Below are 20,276 nucleotides of genomic sequence, written 5' to 3'. Positions count from 1 at the left end.
GGGTGAAAAATAATATTTTAATTGAAATAAATTGGAATCGATGAAAATAGTGGGCCCAGCCAGATCTACAAAAGGCCCAAAAAATTTAGATTTACCAGTAGAGATGTAATATTTATTATTTGAAAACCTAGATGGAGGTAAACACACAGATGTAAAATGATTTACAACTTAACCATAACTCACAAAATCCGTTAAAAATATATTACAATTTCCTTTCAAGATAAAAGTATTTGCGTCACATACTTCCCGTCTTAGGTGTTGAAGTTATTCGTAATTTGATTTATTTTTTGATAACATTAAAAGGTTGTCTTTCGTATGCCAATTTTCAGTCAATGAGTAAATAGCATAACACTATAAGAGCATAATATTTTACTATTTTTATTTGGAATAAGCCACAATTTTTCTTTAAAATAAGTTTATTTTGACGTTTCGATTTCCACTACGAAAATCGATCTCAAAATACAAAACATTAATAAATTAAACAAATTTTGTTTTTGAGAATTAGTAAAAAATTCGGACATCTTGGATATTAAAGCAGCCTAATATGTCTGTGTAGATTTTGGCGTTCGATCCGACCATCACTTGTGACATCGTTGCCGTATCCTCTATTTTTTCATATTACCACGTTACAATTTTTGTGATATTATACACGAGCGTGACACCCTCAAAAAAGCGCTTAGTTTTCGAGATACTGACCACAGAGGGATGAATGGAAATTTTATTCATACTTTATATTTTCGAGGGTGCTGAAAACGAAAATGAAGTTTATTTTGAATTTTATGTGGGGAACATTGTCAAAATCGCAATTTTAACCTAAAAATAAAAAAAAAGAAATCACGTTTTTTTGCGATTACCTCGCTACAACTCTGTTCCATTTTAATATTTTTTTCTGAAATTTTTACACTATATAGCTGTAACATTTCTGAAGACAAAAGTATCTGCCTCAAGTTTTTATTCTTATCATGATAAAGGTTATGAATTTTTCAAAGAAAAAGGTGCGGATTTGTGCATTGCAAAGTTTAATCGCAGAAGTTGTGTGACGAAGTTTAAAATTTAGCTTCTCAATCACGTTTATTTTAAAGTAAAGAGTACAAAGAAGTTTTCTGGTAAGTTTTAGATCAAAATGTTTTATAGAAAAAAAAATAGTGCAACTTTTAGAAATCCCCAATATAACGCTTATTTTTTGAGGGACAGACAATCTAGGTCTAATATCTCACATTTAGTACTATCCTTGGATTATAAGCTTTCATTTGACACCTCATTTGTCATTTTACCTAGTATAATGACGGAGAAGTAAACGTTATTATTCTATTATTCTTGTAGGTACATTTAACATTGATTGAAATTATGAAAGAAATATATAGAAAACAGCATGGCAACAGTGTGAAGCACAAACATAAAAATTCAGCCACATTCAGCTGTGCGTTACATAGGGTGCTTTAATATCCAAGATGTCCCAACATTCTTCTAGTAATAATTTACAGTCCAATCAACAGCCATTTTCTCGTGGAATTTTGAGAATCAAGGTCGATTTTCTTGAAAATTTGGATTTAGGTAGTAATTATAACCTTTGTCAAAATCTACCCTATGCCGAACTGCGCTTTTGCCCTGGGGGTGAAAACAACCCCATCTAGGGGATGAACATTTTTAAATCAAAATAACTATGAAAAATCGATAGAGTAACTAATTCTGAGTAAATTTTGTTCTATAAAATTTTGTTGCACAATTGACACTTTCCAAGTTATTTGCAATTGAAACTATGCATTTTTCAATGAAAAAACTCACGTTTTATAACCGCTTTTCATGAATAATTTAAAAAACTTTAATTTTATAGAAAAAATCAGTAAGAACAAAATTGTAGCTAATAAAAAACAAAAAGACTCGCGTCTGAACGATCTATGTAAACTCAATAACAACTGAGTTATTGCTCTTTAAAGGATGGTTATTTTCGAAGAATATCGAAATGGAGAACCTTTAATCTCAAATAACTCGAATGTGGTCCAATTTTTTGGGAAAACTTGAGAGACATATTTTAAAGTCCATTAAAAAACCTTTCAAATAAGCTTTGATAAAAGTTTTTTGCATCAGAAGTGACTGACTTATGATGAAAATAAAGTCGCTCTCTGTTTTTTTCTTTTTGAAATGTAAAAATTAAACTCTCGTCGTTACAATCCTAATAGAAATGAATAGCTCCCCACTTAAAATTAACTTTACTTAGGTTTAATTGATACGATCCACGTGATTTCGCTGGTTTGGAATGCTTAGTTTAGAAAAAATAGTTGATTAAATCGAAAATGACATTTTTAAAATTAAAAAAAAAAAAGATTTTTTCTTATATAAATCTAAAAGTCAAAAATGAATAACCATTTTCAATTTCGTTGCAAAACGAAAATACAGCCGCACCATATTCTAGTCCAATCAGAGAGTGCAGCAAGCACCTCTACCCGTTTCGAAACTTATTAGTCTCTCATCAGGAGGCACATACAGTTGAGTCCGCGAGTCTTTACCCGTGCGTCATCATTTAAAGCATAAGAAATAAGTCGGAAATTTACTGAACGCAACGGCAAGTGGATATTATTCCGATCACGAGTTATAGTATAAAATTTGACGTTATCAAATAAATAGAATGTCAAATTTAAGTTTTGCTTTAAAATTTTGGTGCATAATTACAGCTACATTTGAAGTAGCTTAATAAATTATTTTATTACCATTGATTAATAAATAAGTAAACAATTTATAAAAGAATGCAATAACATATTTTCTTTTTGTTATTTTATTCACTTTGGCGGAACCTTAAATACAAGTATTCAACTGTGTCAACAATGAGGTTAGCTTTGTACGTTGTCAAAATTTATCGTAAAATAATATAAACTTATTACAAAATTTCTAACTCCAATATAAAATTAGTTGTGAAAACAACTGTTTGTATACTATAAAAAACTTCAAAGTGCAAAAATTCGACAAAATAACAGCAAAAAATTCAACAAACTGACAGCCACAAAAGTAAACAAACCAAAACGTCAGAAATTGTACTTAAAATATGTGAAGACATCCCCAATCGTCTTTCTTTGTACCTATCTCTTTTCAATGCACTGAGTCTAAATCGTTCATAAAAATAACATGTGCTTTTACTTAATAACAGGCGGCAGCTGGTTTGTCATTAATTTCATGCGTGGAAGAGAATGATGCTAAATAAAAAGTACGTGTTTTATCTCGCCTGGTATTAATGACGCACAGGTAAAGACTCGCGGACTCAACTGTATATGCTGCTCTCTCTGATCCAACCAAAACAAACCCCGGGGCGCAGTCACGGATTGCAACGAACGAAATGGCATAGATGCCCTAGCGGCAACTGCTAGCAAAAGACTAAGTTTTCAATCTAATGGCATATATAACAACATAATGTTACTCTACATCCCACCAGACTGAAAACAATGGGAACCTTCTCTGGTTACACCTCCGGGGCTTCTGCAATTTGCAAGCCATAACGGATGCTGAGACTAAGGAAGATGAGGGAATTTTACAATTTATAATTCACGTCCCATCTGTTTAACACGGTAAAGTTCCAACGGAAATGGTTCCCTTCGTACTCCAATCAGAGTAAACATGTAAATCAAGAAGCATATGTGCCTCCTGATGAGAGACTAATAAGTTTCGAAACTGGTAGAGGTGCTTGCTGCACTCTTTGATTGGACTAGAATATGGTGCGGCTGTATTTTCGTTTTGCAACGAAATTGAAAATGGTTATTCATTTTTGATTTACATGTTTACTCGGATTGGAGTACGAAGGGAACCATTCTCGTTGGACCTTTACTGCGCTGAGCAGATGGGACGTGAATTATAAATTGTAAAATTCCCTCATCTTCCTTAGTCTCAGCATCCGTTATGGCTTGCAAATTGTAGAAGCCTCGGAGATGTAACCAGAGAAGGTTCCCATTGTTTTCAGTCTGGTGGGATGTAGAATAACATTATGTTGTTATATATGCCATTAGATTGAAAACTTAGTCAAATCTAAAAGTATTCATAATATGAAAAACTGTTTCAACTATTAAATTGTAGAATATCTTTTATTGAAAATTTTGATTTTTTTGTTTTTGTATCATGGATACTTTTAGGTTTATTTAAGAAAGATGAACTTTTTTTTTAACTATAATGTCATTTTCGATTTAATCAACTATTTTTTGACGTATCAGGATAATTATCACATTGAGATACAGGTTGTTTGGGCTCAGTACTTTAGTGTCACTTACAAAATGAATCGAAAGTGCAAGAATCATCCCGATGGGTTTTGCTACATTTGTGGAAAGTTGCAATATCAGATCGGATACCAAAAAAACTACCGTTTGTACGTTAAATGTATCTTGCCTACTTTGGTGTTGAGACTGATAACCAAGATAACAATTCTGCACCTCACATATGTTGCAAAACATGTGTTGAAAGCCTGCGACGTTGGAGCAACAGGAAGCAAGCATATTTGGATTTTGGTGTACCTATGATTTGGAGGAACGACGAGACCCTACTACAGACTGTTATTTATGTATGACAAACTTGGCTACACCAAGTATCCTTGCTTACTGTGTAATGTGGGACCTAACCTCGAACCTGGTTCACACAACGTTATCTCAAAAACTCTGGTGGATCTTCACAAAATTCCGCCTCCCCATGTATAACATCTCATGCTCATGTGTCAAGCCTCTTGAGAAATTTTGTCAAATCAATGCACAAAAAAGTAGAGCTTTTGCATTTCTGAGAGAAAAATTCCTACGTATTAGTGAAGTCAAGCTAAAAATTGCCCTCAGATTAGAGAGCTCGTGCAAAACTCTAAATTCAGTGAAAATATGCAGACAAAAGATAAATATTTGGCTTTCATTGAAGCCTATTATTAAAAATTTCTGAGCAACTGTTGGAGCCAGAACTACTAGACAAGGCGAAAACGGCGGGTCCGTTGGGAAAAATATTCCCATAAGATTTTTTTGCATAGTTACATTCGTGAGACATCCCAGAATAAGGTTCAAGAAGTCGCCCACGTGAAAAGTGGGCCAAATTCATTTTAACAATTTTTTTAATCAAATTGCAAAAATCAATATTTTTGGCCCGGACAATTTTTTTGTAGGTTTCTTGGACCATTCTGGATAAAAAAGGTCTCTTATAATTTTTCTCTAAAGTTGATCGTTTTCAAGTTATAAGCAATTTAAATTTTAAAAAGAAACGAAAAATGACGATTTTCAAGGCTTAATAACTCGGTTAAAAGTTATTATTATGAAAGTCAGAAATCAAAGTTTAATGCAAGCTACAAGATCCCGAAGAAATTTTTGTCATTATTTTATTACTAAGCTGTTATTTTTAAGTAATAATATTGAGGGTGTATTGAGCACGTGGTAGGTGGCCGTAAATGTGAGTGCAAGTAAGATGCACAATTATTGGACTGCCGGAGTGGCATCTCTCTCGCACTCAGCATTTACTGCCGGCTACCACGTGCATGGCGCTATATTATTACTTAAAAATAACAGCTTAGTAATAAAATAATGACAAAAATTTCTTCGGGATCTTGTAGGGGGGACATTAAACTTTGATTTAGTCACTTTTAGACTTTCATAATAATAACTTTTAACCTAAGCCTTGAAAATCGCTATTTTTCGATTTTTTCAATTTTAAATTGCTTATAACTCAAAAACGATCAACTTTAGAGAAAAATTATAAGAGACCTTTTTTATCCAGAATGGTCCAAAAAACCTACACAAAAATTGTCCGGGCCAAAGATATTGATTTTTGCAATTTGATTAAAAAAAAATTGTTAAAAAGAATTTGGCCCACTTTTCACGTGGGCGACTTCTTGAATCTAATTCTGGGATGTCTCACGAATGTAATTATGCAAAAAAATCTCATGGGAATATTTTCCCAACGAACCCGCCGTTTTCGCCTTGTCTATGCGGGTCTAATGTAGGGGAACTCCTTCGGAACTTTAATGCTCTTGGCGCACGTATGTATATAAAGATGCACTTTCCCAGCTCACATTTGGACTACTTCCATGAAAACAATACAATCAAGAGCAAGGGAAATGCTTTCATCAGGACAGTCGAGTAATGGGAGAAAGATACCAGGACCGCTGGGATGAGAATATACTTGCAGATTGCAGAATAATGCTGGTGGCTTAATAGCCCAGTAAATGAACGGGAAATTCGGCGATACCGTGTAATTTTCAGGGGCAACTCCGAATTGCATGAAAATTTGGATTTAGGTTCTACTTACCCTCCACTTCAAAGTTGAAATTGTGCCGTTGGTTGCTTTTACTTGGGGGGTGACAGTCACCCCTTCTCAGGGGTGAAAAAGCATAGGTTCAAGATAAGACCGGAAATTGATAAATTGACTGATTTTAAGCAACTTTTGTTCTATAAAGTTTTTTACCTAAGTCAATACTTTTCGAGTTATTTGCCATTGAAAATGTTAATTTTTCGACAAAAGAACTACGTTTTCAGACGGTTTTTCGCAAATAACTCAAAAAGTAAATATTTTATGGAAAAAAATGTCCTTAGCAAAAGTGTAGCTTATAAAAAACCCAAAAAAATGGTGTATCATTAAAGTCTATCAATCAAATAAAAACAAAGTTGTAGCTCATGAAAAATACTTTCTTATTCGTCTAATTCCAAATCGAATATTTCAAGGTGAAATCACCGAAAAATTAAGCACTTTTCGGGAAAAACCCATTTAAACTTTTTTAAAGTGTTTATAAAAAGCTTTGTTTTAATTGTTAACAAAAGTTTTAGCATTAAAAATAAGCGAGTTACGCTCAAAATAAAGTTGGCCCTCTTTTTTTTTTGTAAAAAATCATGAAAATCTCGCCGTGTTTAGCTCCCCAAATGAAATTAATCGCTACCGCTTTACAAACAGTTTACTTACCTATCTATTTTTTATATGATCTGTCAGTCTCACCGGTTTAAAGTGTTTATTTTTGAAAGGGTTATAATTGAGAAAGCTTGAATGGGTCAGTAATCACGAGTGTATGCAAATTTTGAACAGCCATATCTTAACCAATTTTTGTCTTACGGAGAAACAAAATAAAACTAGCATATTTATAATAGCAAAACCTACATTTTTTTACTCCTTAAGATTTTTCTTATCACTAATACTTTTTAAGTTATTTTGAAAAAATAAAATTTTTCAAAAATTTTTAGAAATATTTTTTTTACTATAAAACCAAATGTTTTCAAAAATAAGCACTTCAAACCAATTAAACTTACAGATCATATAAACAATACACATACAGTTAAAATAGATGGTAAAGTCAAACGATTAATTTCATGTAGGGTGCTAAATAGGGGGAGGTTTTCACGATTTTTTTTACAAAAAAAAGGGGCCAACTTTTTTTCACTGTAACTCGTTTATTTTTGATGCTGTAAACTTTTGTAAAAAACAAATAATAAGCTTTTTTCGATACTTTAAAAATGTTAATAAGGTTTTCCCGAAAAACTCTTCTTTCTTCGGTGATTTCGCGTTGAATTATTCGATTTGGAATTAGACGAATAAGAACGTATTTTTCATGAGCTACAACTTTACTTTTTGAGTTATTTGGGAAAAACTGTCTGAAAACGTAGTTTTTTTGTCGAAAAATCAACATTTTAAATCGCGAATAACTCGAAAAGTATTGACTTACGTAAAAAACTTTATAGAACAAAAGGTGCTTAAAATAAGTCAATTTATCCATTTCCGGCCTTATTTTAAAGACCCTTTTTCACCCCCCGGGAAGGGATAAATGTCACCCCCCAAGTAAAAGCAACCAACGGCACAAATTCAACTTTGAAGTGGAGGGTAAGTAGAACCTAAATCCAAATTTTCATGCAATTCGGAGTTGCCCCTGGAAATTACACTCCAAAACGGTCATTTATTGGGCTATAAGGGAGATACAGGTGAAAAACACGACAAAAAGTCTTTGAAATTGAAACTATCATTTATTAAGGAATGACTGATGTAAAAAGTAACTTTAAAATGAATAGCTAAATTTGTGTCTATTATTTAAAAGTGTAAATCCGTTTTCAAACAATAACCATAATAACAATTCTTGTGATCTGTCACTTATTTCGATAATTAGACTTTCCGAAAATTTGATATAGCAAATAAGCATGTATGATTTAGAAAAATGAGTTGGATTTTTGAATTCAGCATGCATGAAAGATCGCCTATAAAAGGAGATTCCGACCTCAAAAATGATGTAGAATAATGTTATATTGTGCGGTTTTCTTAATGATTTTGCGAAAAAGTTGGTAGAAAACGAAAAAATTTAGTTTTTTTACATATATAAAATTAATTATTTTAACGATTGTGAAGTCCGAGTCGACTTCTCATTTATTTTAACAATACTTCCAATACTATGGCTTCTAAACAAGCAACATTGATTAAAGTAAAAACAACGCAACGCAGTAATGGTATCAATTTCTATCCTAAATTAGCCATACTGTTTATTAAAAATATATTCGTTTTCTTATCATCTCATTCCAAAGGAAGTCCGATAAGGGATTTCCGTAAAATTAAAGACTTTAATTCAGCGGTTAAATATCAATTAATTATTTATTATTATTATTTGTTATTGAACTTATCTTTCATAACCGCTGGATATTTAAATTTAAAATAATCACCCAATTCGTAACAATCCGCAATTATTGTAAATGTCGCAAGCTTAAACAGAGTGGGGTAAAAGTCTGGAAGCGACTAATTATCTCTTAAATGGATGGTCCGAACAGTACAACAATCGGGATATGCCTATTCTGCAATTTGGAGATCTTAAATTTGATGCTTCCAATGTCGTCAGATTTGCCATTTTTCTGATAGCGTTAGTTACTTTTGTGTTTTAAATAGAACAACTTGTATATTGTATCTTTATTGAAATTTCCACTTTAATACCACTTCAACCGTATAAAATACTTTCGATTTTATGTAGTCAGGAACATCTTACAAAGATAAAACACAAGCCCAAACTATTAGCTAAAAGTATCAAACTATTAGTATTGTCAAATTTGACCGGAGCATTTTAGCAAGGTTGTTTTCTTTTTATTTAGTTTCAATAGGTATTCCAAAGCTTATTAACCAAATGATGTGTCAGCTGGCCCAAAACCGGGGATTTTAGGCAAGAAAAGGTAAAATGTGACACTTGCACTTGATGGAAAAACGCTACAACTTATATGTCAAATATTTATCTCCGTGACTTACGTGTATAATGGCCTAGAACAGTGGTTCTCAACCTTTTATGTCCGGCGACCCACCTTCTGATGTTGTTTAATATTCGCGACCCATCCCTCACCTCCATCGGTTGTAAGCCCGACACATTTGGACCAATTAGTTCCATTTTCACGAATAAAACTATACAAGAAATCCAAAATGTTTTGGCCAGTTATAGTGGTGTTAAGTGTGTGGCAAAATAACATTTCTTCTTCAACTCACCCATTGAAATGAAACCTTACTAAGCATAACAATTTAACTTTGTCAGCAATATCTGTACTTTCGTCTAATTGTAAAGAATAAAAATCAGTTTCTTTCATAGCAGATATTAAACTCTCCTTTACGTTAACAGACATTCAGTCGATTCTATGTTTCACTGTAGTGTTGGATAGGGGTATTTTACATATCTGTTCACCTGCTTTTTCGTCAAACAGAAGTGACAGAAATTTTTCTACCCCGAGCAAAATAACGTTAGCCCGAGCGCTATATTTTGCTTTTACCAAAGACAGCTAGTAAGAGGCCATGGTAAATTTGTTTATTACCTCGCCCCGCCGCCACATTCTCCATATTCGACCGAGTCGAAGTCATTTTTTTGACAAAACATCAAAGGCTTATTTAAGGTTTCTGGATGTTTCGTTGAAATGTGGTTGAAATTAGGTTTTGAAGGCTTCATACTTTCGTTAGCCAAGGTTTCGAAACAAAGAAGTACATTAGGGTATAGGTTCTTCTTCCGTACCTATGAACGTGAATCCATATTGAAGGTATTCAGGACAATATTTTCGTAACATTTTCTTCCCTTTCTTAACATTTGAAAATACTTGAGGAACTTTAGCGTCATTGCTAGTAGATGGAACATTAAGCTCACCTTCGCCAGTAGATTGCAGTTTTCTCTTAACACAAGAACCACTTTTCAGCCAATTTTCCATCGTTAAATAGTTAAACACTACTTTTAAACGAAAACAAGGTCAGAAAGAGTATCAAGCCACTGTCGTATGATATTACTCGGACAAATACCAGAGTCCAGAGTCAGACTGAGAACAAGGACCGAGTGTTTGGGTACCAGTAAGAGAGCGAGTGGGAGAAAACCGATCGGGCTGGCGCCTGGGAAAAAACCGATTCTGGTCGCTACTTATCTACCTACTGTAAGAGCCACGCCGCGACCCATCTGATATCCTGCAACCCACGAGTGGGTCGCGATCCACCGGTTGGGAAACGCTGGCCTAGAATAACTAGCTACTGGATGTCACCCAGGCGACTCGGGTTCAATTCCTGGCCATGAAAATATTTTTTGTTTTTAAAATTGACATTTTGATTTGAAAAATAATTATTTTTTGATAATACCACGTTTTTATTATTTATACGACACAATATAAAAAAGTCTGTATGTCTTTTATAGAATCGTAAACTATGCATTTGATCATATTATGATTGACCTCCTTAATAAGCAAAGTTGTTGTACATGAACTCCTGAAGCTTCCTGAGTTAGTACGACCAATCTAAGTAAAAAGGGGGTGGACATCTTTTTTATTTTTTTGGACAAACTGTTTTTTCTTAATTTTATATGAAGTGATAGAAAAGTGAAAAATTAGGGTTGTATGTATCTATTGGTTCTATATCATATACAATTACTAAAAAACAATATGTCCAAAAAAAGAATGTCGGGGGGGGGGCAACCTCCCTTTTAACCTTTTAACTTAGATTTGTCGTACTAACTTCGGAAGCTTCAGGGTCTCATGTACAACAACTTTGCTTATTAAGGAGGTCAATCATAATATGATCAAATGCATAGTTTACGATTCTAAAAAAGCCTTACAGACTTTTTTACATTGTGTCGTATAAATAATAAAAACGTGGTATTAACCAAAAATAATTATTTTTCAAATCAAAATGTCAATTTTAAAAACAAAAAAAAATTTCACGACCAGGAATTGAACTCGGGTTGCCTAGGTGAAAGCCAATAGCTAGGTATGCCAGGTCATTATACACGTAAGTCACGGAGATAAATATTTGACATATAATTTGTAGCGTTTTTCCATAAAGTTTCACATTTTATCTTTTCTTGCCTAAAATCCCCGGTTTTGGGCCAGCTGACACATCATTTGTTAATAAGCTTTGGAACACCTAACTAAATAAAAAGAAAACAGCCATGCTAAAATGCTGCGGTCAAATTTGACACTACCTCCCGGGCTATATGTATACAGGGTGAGGCAGATAAAAGTCCTATTAGAAATATCTCGAGAACTAAAGGAAACAGAATCATGAAAATTGGAATGAAGGGGTTTTGAAGAGTGATCTCTTCAATGAAAATATTTTCATCGATTTGCTACTTCCGGTTATACCGGAAGTGGCTTATAACTTCGTTTTTTTAAATGGAACATCCTGTATATTTTTGCATTTTTTGATTCTCCTGGATGTCTTCTTTCTTAAAATATGAGGTTTTGTAATTGTATACAGGGTAGTTTAAAAGATAATTACGTTTTTTTTCTTAATTTCCTAGCAATATTCACACCCTGTAGAATTGTAGTAGTTTGACATCAAAAACTCTATTTATGTTCAAATGATTTTTAATAAAGTCTACTATTGTTAAAAATTGTTAGTATAGCTAAATGTTGAATTGTACTATACAGGGTTGATCGAAACTCAAAAAGAGTATTTTCTGAGTTTTCTTAAATGGAACACCCTTTATTTTATTATTGTAATGAAATGATATTTTATGCTACTTTTTTATTTCTTAAGCATTCCCTATACCTAACTGCTTTAATTTGTGAGTTATTGGTGATTCAAGCCAAACATTAATTTCAACAAAAAATACGTGAAATTTTATTAGGTTGGCCGTGAAAATATTCAATCACAAATAATTTTTCGGAAATAAATGCATATTAATCAAGACTGGTCTTTAAAATTGCCAATAATGGTTGAGCTATCAAAATACCTACGTAGTTAACATTCTTGGCGCGATTAACAATTAAGCACAAATTAAAGCATTTAGGTATAGGGAATGCTTAAGGAATAAAAAAGTACCATAAAATGTCTTTTTATTGCAATACTAAAATATAGGGTGTTCCATTTAAGAAAATTCAGAAAATCCTCATTCCGAGTTTCGATTAACCCTGTATACTAAAATTTAACATTTAGCTATACCAATAGTTTTTGATAATAGTAGACTATATTAAAAATCATATTAATATAAATACGAGTTTTTGATATCCAACTACTACAATTCTACAAGGTGTGAAAGTTGCTACGAAATTAATAAAAAAACGTAATTAGCTTTTAAACTACCCTGTATAACATTACAAAACCGCACATTTTAAGAAAGAAGACATCGAGTAGAATCTAAAAATGTAAAAATATACAGGGTGTCCCATTTAAAAAAACGAAGTTTTAAGCAACTTCTGGTATAACCGGAAGTGGCAAATTGATGAAAATATTTTCATTAAATAGATCACCCTTCAAAACCCCTTCATTCCAATTTTCATGATTATGTTGCGTTTAGTGCTCTAAATATTTCTAATAGGCCAGTTATCTGCCTCACCCTATATAGTAAGTCAGGATGCCTTAATAACATTATATGGCGAAACCACCATATTAACACTGAGATGAAGTCAAGAATTTATAAAGCTAATGTAAGACCAATGACATATACATCAGAAACAAGACCCGATACAGCCACAACACAAAGACAATTACAGGAAATACACTGCGAGATCGAAAGAGGAGTGAAGATACCAAAAGACAATGTAACGTACAGTGTATAAACGAATGGACACTAAATAGAAAAAGAGAATGGCCAGAATAGGGGAGACACGTGTGGTCAAAATAGCAAGAGATAAATCACCAATCGGTAGAAGAAGTATCGGCCGACCGCGCAAAAGATGGAGTGACAACCTTCCATAACAGTATCAATCCGTTAATGAACAAGCAGAATTGCTTATAAAGAGGAAGAAGAAGAAGAAGAAGAAGAAACTATGTATATGTAACTAAGCGTTACTCTGTCACTTGCGCCCTGCGGACTCCCGTGTCTATTGCCAGGCAACAAGTTTTCGAAAAACTGTCATTATTTTCAATTTATTCTCACTCTCTTGTGATATTAATGTTGAGAATAAATTAAAGTACATACATATTTTGTTTCTGTTTAACGACAACGAACAACGAGTTTTCTAGTTTTGACAACTGTCACATTTAAGAAAATGAACTGAATTAATGAGCTCGTGTATAATTCGGTAAGATTATTTCATGAATAAAGTATTTATAAATAATTTTAACTAATATTTTACTGATATTTTCGTCTGAATACCTATTTGTTAAACCTGCTCATGCTGTTCACTTTGACAAGTTTTAAAACATTAATTGTGATAAATGTCACTGAATGTTTTTTACAGAGACTTGAATTTTGTACCGTAGTATACTCTACTCTACGGTAGTGAAACGTGGACAGTGAACGACAACATCCGTAGTAAAATTCAAGCATGCGAAATGCGATATTTACGTGCGGTATCCGAGGTGACCAGACGTGATCTATACGACCAGAAATGAAGACATACGTGAAAGATACGGTATTGGAAGGACCTTAGACAGACTTGAAACGAAACAGTTATCGTGGTTCGGGCATATGGCGAGAATGCGTGAAGGTAGAACTGTAAAGAGGGTATGGAAAGCGGCATCTGACAACAAACGACGAAGAGGCAGGTCAGCAAGAACATGGAACGCGGATATTGGAAAGGCTTGCACAAAAAGAAATATAGATTTTGTTTGTTTTCTCCCTTCACAGTTTTTCAACAAGTTTCGTTACTTTATCTATTCTGCATGATTAGAAAACCAAATTAAAAATTTGTGTATTATAAATTTTAGTAGTGAGCCAAAGTGAAAATATCTACTACAATTTGAAAATGAATTGAATATTCATTATATTTCATAATGAAAGGATATTCCTACTATATACACGTGTCACTCATCTATCTATCGTACCGTAGATAACTACACCACAATTATATCTATTATTTGTAAACCAGTAGAAAAGATACTAAGAAGATTAAAATAGATATAAATAAAATCAGATCTCGAACAAATATACAGTGCGCATTTAATCTCTCATCCGTTCCAACATATTTTCGTATTTTCTGAACCGCAAAACTTAAATTAATAAATTTTTGGATACTACGGTATATGCGTTAAGATGTTTTATGTTTTTACATAAAAACGGCACCTGATATAAAAAATAGGCAAGAGAGATTTTTTGTCACACATTAAATGAGGAATTCAAAAATACTTTTTAATTTGAAATATCTCAGTGGCGTACTATTTTTCCTTTAAAAAAATTCGCACGCCAATGATGAACATAAAATTCTTAATTGTATGTGAGAACAAGCGCAATAGCTACCTCTTAAAACGCACTAAATTTTGTTTGCATAATATAGCAACCCGTTTCAGAGCAATAAACAAATCGTCACTTTATAAGAACAATATCAACACCCCGTATCTCGGAGACGAAGCATTTGCGGACATACGCTTATAAAGCAAACTGTCATTATTTTTTCATGCAGAAAATTCCGCCTGACGTTTGTCGCACTTATTAACTAACACCATGTATATGACTATTATGCATTGCCTGATTTATACAGGGTGTCCAGAAACTCTCGTGGCAAACGAAGACCGGAGATTCCTAAGATAATTTTAAGACAATTTAACCCAATTCACCTAGTCTGAAAATGCTTCCTTAGGGAGCTAGAGCTCTTTGAAGATGGCGCCTTGTAATAAGATTTTTTTAAATACCTGCAGAGTGCTTCTATATAGAAAAACGAGAACTGGTACGCCTATTTATCATCCAGAAATAAATCGATTCCATCAATTGCGAATTTCTCGTATCGGTCATAGGCCTCCGTTTTGGGCAGAGCAAGGTACGTTTATTTATCTTCCAGAGATAAATCGATTATTTCACCCATTGCGAATTTCTAGTACCGGTCATATGGGTACGTTTTGGGTGGGTCAACGGTTATTTTATTGCATAACTTTTTTGTCTTTCATTTTTAGGCATTTTTGACACTAAATTATTAAATTATGAGGTATTCTAGTACTGACAGTTACACTTGCTTTTTAAGTAGGTAAAATACACCGTTTTTTTGAAATCGGTATTTCTAGAAAACGGTGCATCCTAACGACTTAAAACAAGTACATTTTAGTACTAGAATACCTTACAATTTCATAATCCAGTGTGAAAATGCTTAAAAGCTAAAGACAAAAAAGTTATGCGACAAAATAACCGTTGACCTATCCAAAATGGACGCAGACCGGTACTGGAAATTTGCAATTGATGGAATCGATTTATATCTGGAAGATAAATAGGCGTACCAGTTTTCGTTTTTCTACATAGAAGCGTTCTGGAGGTATTTGAAAAAACTAATTAGCAGGCGCCATCTTCAAAGAGCTCTAGCTCCATTAGGAAGCTTTTTCGGACTAGAAGAATTGGGTTAAATTATCCTAAAATTATCTCAGGAACCTCCGGTCTTCGTTTCTCAAGAGAGTTTCTGGATATCCTGTATAAATGTTATAGCGAATTCGTACTTATTTTTCAACTTACCCATTCTGAAGTAGGGTTTTGGAACACAGTTTGGTGATCCGAATGGTTAAATTCCTTTTTTCCAACGGTCAATATCAACTTACTATCTTCGGTAGTAAACTGCAATTTTGTAAATTCATTATTTTTGTTGTTTTGGACTCTCGTAGTTTTTAGCCCATCAGTCAGTTTCTGAAAACATTAATATGGAACATTAAACAGCTGCATTGTAAAATAAGAAATAAATTAACGCTATATAAATAAACTCCTGGACAAAATTAACGCACCACTCATATTTTTCTCAATACTTTTTATTTGTTGATAATTTACTGTACGACAAGTTGCCTATGGACCTTGTTTGACAGTGACAGTTGTTATGTAAGCTAATAATAGTGTTGTTTTAACAATAATTTGTATTAAACTTCGTTTTAGAGTAAAAGTGAGTAAAACTTTTCATAAAAAGTGCCGATTAAAGCAAAGTGCTTGTGAGAAACAAGCTTTTTATTGCGATATTTTTCATCACATGCATGTTTGGAAGTTCATTTGCATAAAAATCAAATAAAAAAATGAACCGCCAAAGAAATTTGTCAATGGAGGAGGCAGTGCGAGCATCGACTCTCCTAGATGAAGTATATTCAATGCGATACGTTGCAGGTTTGTTAGGAAGACATCATTCCAGCATCAGTCGCAAAGTGACGCGATATAATGAAACAGGGCCGTACCATCGAAGACCAGGGCAAGGGCGAAAACTTTGCACTAATCAAATTGATGATCGTTTTTTGAGACAACGTGCTCTCAGAGATAGGAGAGTCACCAGCAATTTGCTAAACAATGAACTAGCAGATGTTCGAAATGTCGCGATATCCTCTCGAACAGTTAGAAGACGTTTGCATGAAGCAGAATTTAGCAACAGGAAACCGGCCAAAAAACCCTTGCTTACCAGAGAACACAGGGTTCAGAGATTGAATTTTGCAAGATTGCATCAAAATTGAACCATCGATGATTGAAAACGAGTTCTTTTCTCCGATGAGACTAGAGTAAGCCTAAAGCTCCAGACGGTCGTGAGCGTGTCTGGCGAAGGCGAGGAGAAAGTTTGCCAGATGCAATATCTCTCCTAAAGTACCTTTTGGTGGTGGCTCTAAAATATTTTGGGGGGAATTTGTTTTGAAACTCGTACGGAGTTGGTCGCCGAGGTTCGTACGAGGTCTATGAATGCCCATTATTACTTAGACAACATTATTGTCGAACATGTAATGCCATTTGCTCCGTTTCTTGGACCTAATTTTTTATTCATGCAAGACAACGCTCGTCCTCATGTGGCTCGACAGGTTATTGGCTACGTAAATGATGTTGATATTCCATTGAGTAGCCACCTAACAGTCCGGATATGAATCCTATAGAGCATTTATGGGACTATCTCAAAAAAAAAAGATTCGAAGTCGTAGATCCTCTATTGACAATCACAACCAATTCATTGAGGCCGTTATTGAAGAATGGGAGAATATTCCGCAAGCTTTTGTTGAACGTTTGATATCAAGCATGCCTCGACGTATAAATGTAGTCATAAGAAGTAGAGGAGGGCCTACACGGTATTAGTGTTGACCCAGATGCATTTTATTGCCTTACTTTACTGATTTTTTTCTTTTTGCAATTTGGAGTTATGCTAGCTTATTTACGCCTTTCCGGCAAAAACAAATTTTTAAAGAAACAATACGGCAAATTAAGGTCATGATAAAGTCATGTTGGACTTATTTGTAGGTGTTTATTATTATTTCAATGTAACTTAGTTATATTTTGTGTTCATATTGTAAATATTTAGATTAACTAAATTGGTGCGTTAATTTTGTCCAGGAGTTTATATAGGGTGTGTCAAAAGTAGCGGCACGGTCGAATATTTCGCGAAATGAACATCGAATTGCAAAATTGAAAAATACGTGTTCAATATTTTTCAAAAACGTATCGAATGACTCCCAGCACCACTCCACCGGGAGGTGGGGTGGGGGTAACTTCAAAATCTTAAATAGAAACCCTTCTTAGAAAAAACATTTATTCAAGACATTTTTTAGAATAATTGTTAATAGATGGCGCTCTAATGGGAAAAAAGTATTTAGACATATCCTAGATAAATTATAGAAACGGTGTAATCTCGAGAAATACACTTCCAAATAAAAAACTAAGAAACATGTATTTAAGAGGCTACAGTAGCGCGTCATGAAAACGGAAAACGCGTTCCAAGATTGCGGCTCTAATTTTGAATATTGTGTCGAGATATTTGGCACACATATTCGTAATAGGTATAGTAAAGAATGGCGGTACAGAGCCCAATTTGAGAAATATGTTATTATGCGGAAATTACTCTATAATTAAATACAATATTAAAAAAACGAGCCTGTTCCGCCATTAAGAACAAAAAATTCACTTTCTTCAAATAAACTTTTTTATCCCATGCCTAGATTGTGTGGAACTACTAAAATTTTTATTTCTAACAAGTCATTTTGACAAACCTGCGTCAGATTTCTAAGTGTAATAGCACGATTCTCTTATCTGTCTGTTATCTGTATCGATATCTGTTCAGTGCAGTAGTATTATTTTAAGAATTCGTTAATGTTGATCCATATAGAAGTAGTGTTTATTTATAATTAATTTATTATATTTTTGTGTAATAGAACTAAGTTGTTGACTATTTGAAAAAATAGATGATTGTTAATTGTGAATTTTACTTATAGGTAAGTATATTTTGCGTAAAAATATTTCGAATTATAATGCGAGTATGTAAAGTTTTAGGAGGATTTTTTATTCTAGAAATATCATCAATAGTTTAAAATTTAAATTTTAAATATAAATAAAAAAACCAAAATACAACGCGTTTAATAAAATTTTCACCTATTTTGGTTTATTTTTATACATATTTATTTACTAATTGTTTTCTATTACTTCCATTTAGCTCGCCTATGAGTATATTGTCATAATACTGATCTTAGGTAATGTCAAATATTGCCACTGTTGCCAAAGTTTCGCAGAACTTTCGACAAAGGGTATGATACTATCTCCCCAAGTTATATTGATGACGCGCTATTCATCATCATCATCAATGGCGCTACAACTCTTCGTGAGTCTTTGCCGCGTTTACTATTGCCTTCCATGTTTGTCGGTCCTGTGCCACTAATTCCCATTGTCGCACTTCCATTTTCTCTAGATCTTCTTTGACTGCATCTTTCCACCTTTTTCTAGGCCGCCCTACAGACCTAATGACGCGCTATTGTAGGCTCTTAATAGTTTTTAAAAATCTATCGAATGGCATCAAACACGACCTCGCACTCTCTGTGGGAATGGAGAGGGAAACAACTTTGAAATCTTAAATGGAAAACCACATGTTTCATTGGAGATTAGGATCATACGTGAAAAAGTAAACAAGTTTTATCCTAATTTTCTTTGTTCGATTCGCGATAGATGGCGCTGTAATCGCAGGAAACCCAATACAGATTCGAAGTTTGCAAAACTAATTTTTATGGTGCAGAATAAAGTTATTTAAGAATGTTTTGTAGAATAAGATCTGCAATATAAGATGGGGGTTTCTATTAAAGATTTCAAAGTTATCTCCGACCCCACTCCCAGGTGAGTAGTGATGTCGAACGAGAGACTAGTCTTAAACCTCACCATGTAAGCAACCGGGGGGGGGGGTTAAAAATGCCAAAAAACATCACGTGAATGAATAATGGACGGCTCCTTATATAAAAAAAAACTTACTTTAACAACGCCGTCTGTATCAGTCCTAAAATTAAAGTCGCCGAATAAAAAGTATGGAGCATTGTCGTACTGGTCATTATGAAACCTTTCTAGTGTATGCTCTAAAGCCCTACGTCTGTTTTTACAATAAACAGACGGGGACGATTCCATCGCTATAAAATTCGAGGCGTCGTGAAATAAGTGGATATTCACCATATCCACGACAGTGTTGTTAAGCGACCATCTCGTCCGCATGAATCCTTTGCGTGACCATTTACACTGAAACAAAGACATTTTTAAAAGTTTGCACCGCAATAACTTCTTTCCTTATGTTAATACAGCTCACCTACTGTAACGTGGTCGGTGGTGGTTATCATTTCTGCATCAAATATACATAGTCCAGAAAGCCACTGCGCATCCGCGAGGAAAAATATTGTCATTCGTATTTTTTGCACAGTCTAAGCGCCGGACTGCAAAAAATATTTGTGCTGGTAAAAGATATATTAGTTTAAAAAGCCTAAGTTACCTAAAATAAGTATAACCATATAAATTAAAGCAAAATGTTAAAGTTAAAATGATGACCAAGGTAAAAGCAAAGTATGGTTATACTTAAGCACATGGTGAGCCACCCAAAAATACAAAGGTTGAAACCTTTTACAAATAGACTAAAAGTCTTCTATAAATATAAACATCCTAAAATCCAAAGGATGGATAAAATTCCTATGGATGTGGCTTTAGGGCAACATATGACTCCCACAGGTGGTAAGTGGGTTAATTAATTAGGTCA

General features: G+C 33.7%; 1 protein-coding gene across 4 annotated transcripts in view; it reads right to left on the bottom strand.

Moving 5' to 3' along the window:
• LOC114334622 (inositol polyphosphate-5-phosphatase A) overlaps positions 1-20,276 on the bottom strand; it is a 176,266-nt gene that overhangs the window by 44,981 nt on the left and 111,009 nt on the right. For all 4 annotated transcript variants that reach the window (XM_028284701.2, XM_028284703.2, XM_028284704.2 and 1 more), the window contains exons 4-5: positions 19,511-19,768; positions 15,788-15,955 (exon numbers count right to left, since the gene is read on the bottom strand). In XM_028284701.2, the coding sequence (XP_028140502.1) occupies positions 15,788-15,955; positions 19,511-19,768 (426 nt within the window). The remainder of the gene's footprint in view (positions 1-15,787; positions 15,956-19,510; positions 19,769-20,276) is intronic.

Source organism: Diabrotica virgifera, chromosome 2, assembly GCF_917563875.1.
Source record: "Diabrotica virgifera virgifera chromosome 2, PGI_DIABVI_V3a".
NCBI lineage: Eukaryota > Metazoa > Arthropoda > Insecta > Coleoptera > Chrysomelidae > Diabrotica > Diabrotica virgifera.
Note: the sequence above shows the minus strand (reverse complement) of the source record. Positions and strands in the feature narration are given on the sequence as shown.